We start from the raw sequence: 1,722 nt of genomic DNA on the forward strand, positions 1-1,722 counted from the left end.
CGTAACTGCAAAGGGTTTGGAATAGTTACCATAGTCCTGGAATCTTGCAGGCATGCCATCATGAAACTGTCTCACCATTTCAATGAAGTCTTCGGGACATCCAAATTTGGCCATAATCTTCCAAAGGCCTTCCCGGATGACAGTGTCGAATACCTTAGTCAGGTCCAGGAAGGTTGTGTATAGCTGAACATTTTGTTGAAGACATTTTTTCTTGCAACTGCCTGGTAGCAAAGATCATGTCGATGATACCTCTCTCCTTTCTGAAGCAAAAGAGCTCAAGAGTGGGGCTGAGCCTGATGTTACTGGGCCATAAATATCATCAGCCTTTCGTCTCAGCCATGTGTCCCACATCTCGCGTAGTTTCTTCTGCACAGCTTGGCGGACTCTGCTGAAGGAATCTTTCTTATCAGCGGACTTGGGGTCGTTGTTGTATGCACGATGAAGACAATGCTTCTCCTCTAGCAGGGACTGTATTTCTTCACAGGTCTCGTCAAACCAGTATTGGTGCTTTCGCGCAGTGACGCCAAGGGTTTCAGATGCAGTTTAGCACACCAGATGTTTGAAGACCTTTCAGCATTTCTCTACATCGTTGGTAATAGAGTCTGTGGTTTCTAGCTGGCTTGTCAGAGCTTCAGACAGAGCTTGCTCATTGTTGCAGACTTTCAGCCTGTAGACGTCGTTTTGGGACTTTAATTCCCCGTGGACGTCTGGGAGGCTGAATTCTAAGATTCATCTTGGAAATCAGTAACCTGTGGTTTGTCCAGCAGTCAGCACCACACATGGCCTTGGTCACAGGGACATTCTGCCTGTTATTCCTACGAACTAAGAAGTAGTCTATCTGATGACAATGCTTAGACCGTGGGTGTATCCAAGTTGTTTTATTACGGTTAGGCAGACGGAAGATGGTGTTTGTGATCATGAGATCATATGTTGCGCACATTCTCAAGAGCAGATGTCCATTACTGATGCAGCTGCCAATTCCAAGTCTGCCAATAACTCCCTTCCACGAGATGTGGTCCGCGCCAACTCTGGCATTAAAATCACAAAGAATGATCAGCTCGTCTGACTTTGGTACCGAATCAATCAGAGTTTCCAGATCCTGGTAGAACTTGTCTTTGGCTTCCACCGAGTACGCCATGGTTGGTGCATAAGCACTAATGAGTGTGACTTGCTTTTTTCCATGTAAGGGTAGCTTCGGCATTATAAGCCGGTCATTAATTCCCTTTGACAAGACGGAGAGCTTATTTACCAAACTCGACTTGACAGCGAATCCAACTCCTGACTCACGACGTTCATCGATGCCACGTCCACTCCAGAAAAAGGTGTAATCAGCTTCAACTTCAGTCACTTAGCCCTTGTTGGCTAAGCGAGTTTCACTTAGGGCTGCTATCTCTATCTTGTAGCGAGCAAGTTCTCTTGCAATCAGGGCAGTTCTTCTCTCTGGTCTGTCAGCCTCTGCACGATCCAACAGAGTGCGTATGTTCCACGCACCAAGATTGAGTGGAACCTTTTGGGTTTTCTTTGTGTTTCGGCCGCGAGAATGGGATTCCCTCCAGCCGCGGTAAGCTGGTCGGGGTAGATGAAGCAGGCTTCTTGTTAGGACACGTCTTCTAGCCCCTTCCTCAGGCTATGGAGGTAAGCAGCGCTATCCTGACGAGCCTTAGTCGCTCTGAAGTCTGCCGACACCCATTACTGCTTCAGATAAATGGAAGTGGACCATAT

At 47.3% G+C, this 1,722-nt stretch overlaps 1 protein-coding gene across 1 annotated transcript; it reads right to left on the bottom strand.

Moving 5' to 3' along the window:
* Positions 1-646: 646 nt before the first annotated feature.
* Positions 647-1,138, bottom strand: LOC149795595 (protein CFDP2-like). Its single transcript, XM_089963827.1, has one exon. The coding sequence runs from the start codon at positions 1,136-1,138 to the stop codon at positions 647-649; it is 492 nt and encodes a 163-aa protein (XP_089819953.1).
* Between the last annotated feature and the right edge of the window lie 584 nt (positions 1,139-1,722).

The sequence above is a fragment of the Sinohyriopsis cumingii genome, chromosome 7 (genome assembly GCF_028554795.1).
Source record: "Sinohyriopsis cumingii isolate HCF-2022 chromosome 7, ASM2855479v2, whole genome shotgun sequence".
In the NCBI taxonomy this organism is placed as follows: domain Eukaryota; kingdom Metazoa; phylum Mollusca; class Bivalvia; order Unionida; family Unionidae; genus Sinohyriopsis; species Sinohyriopsis cumingii.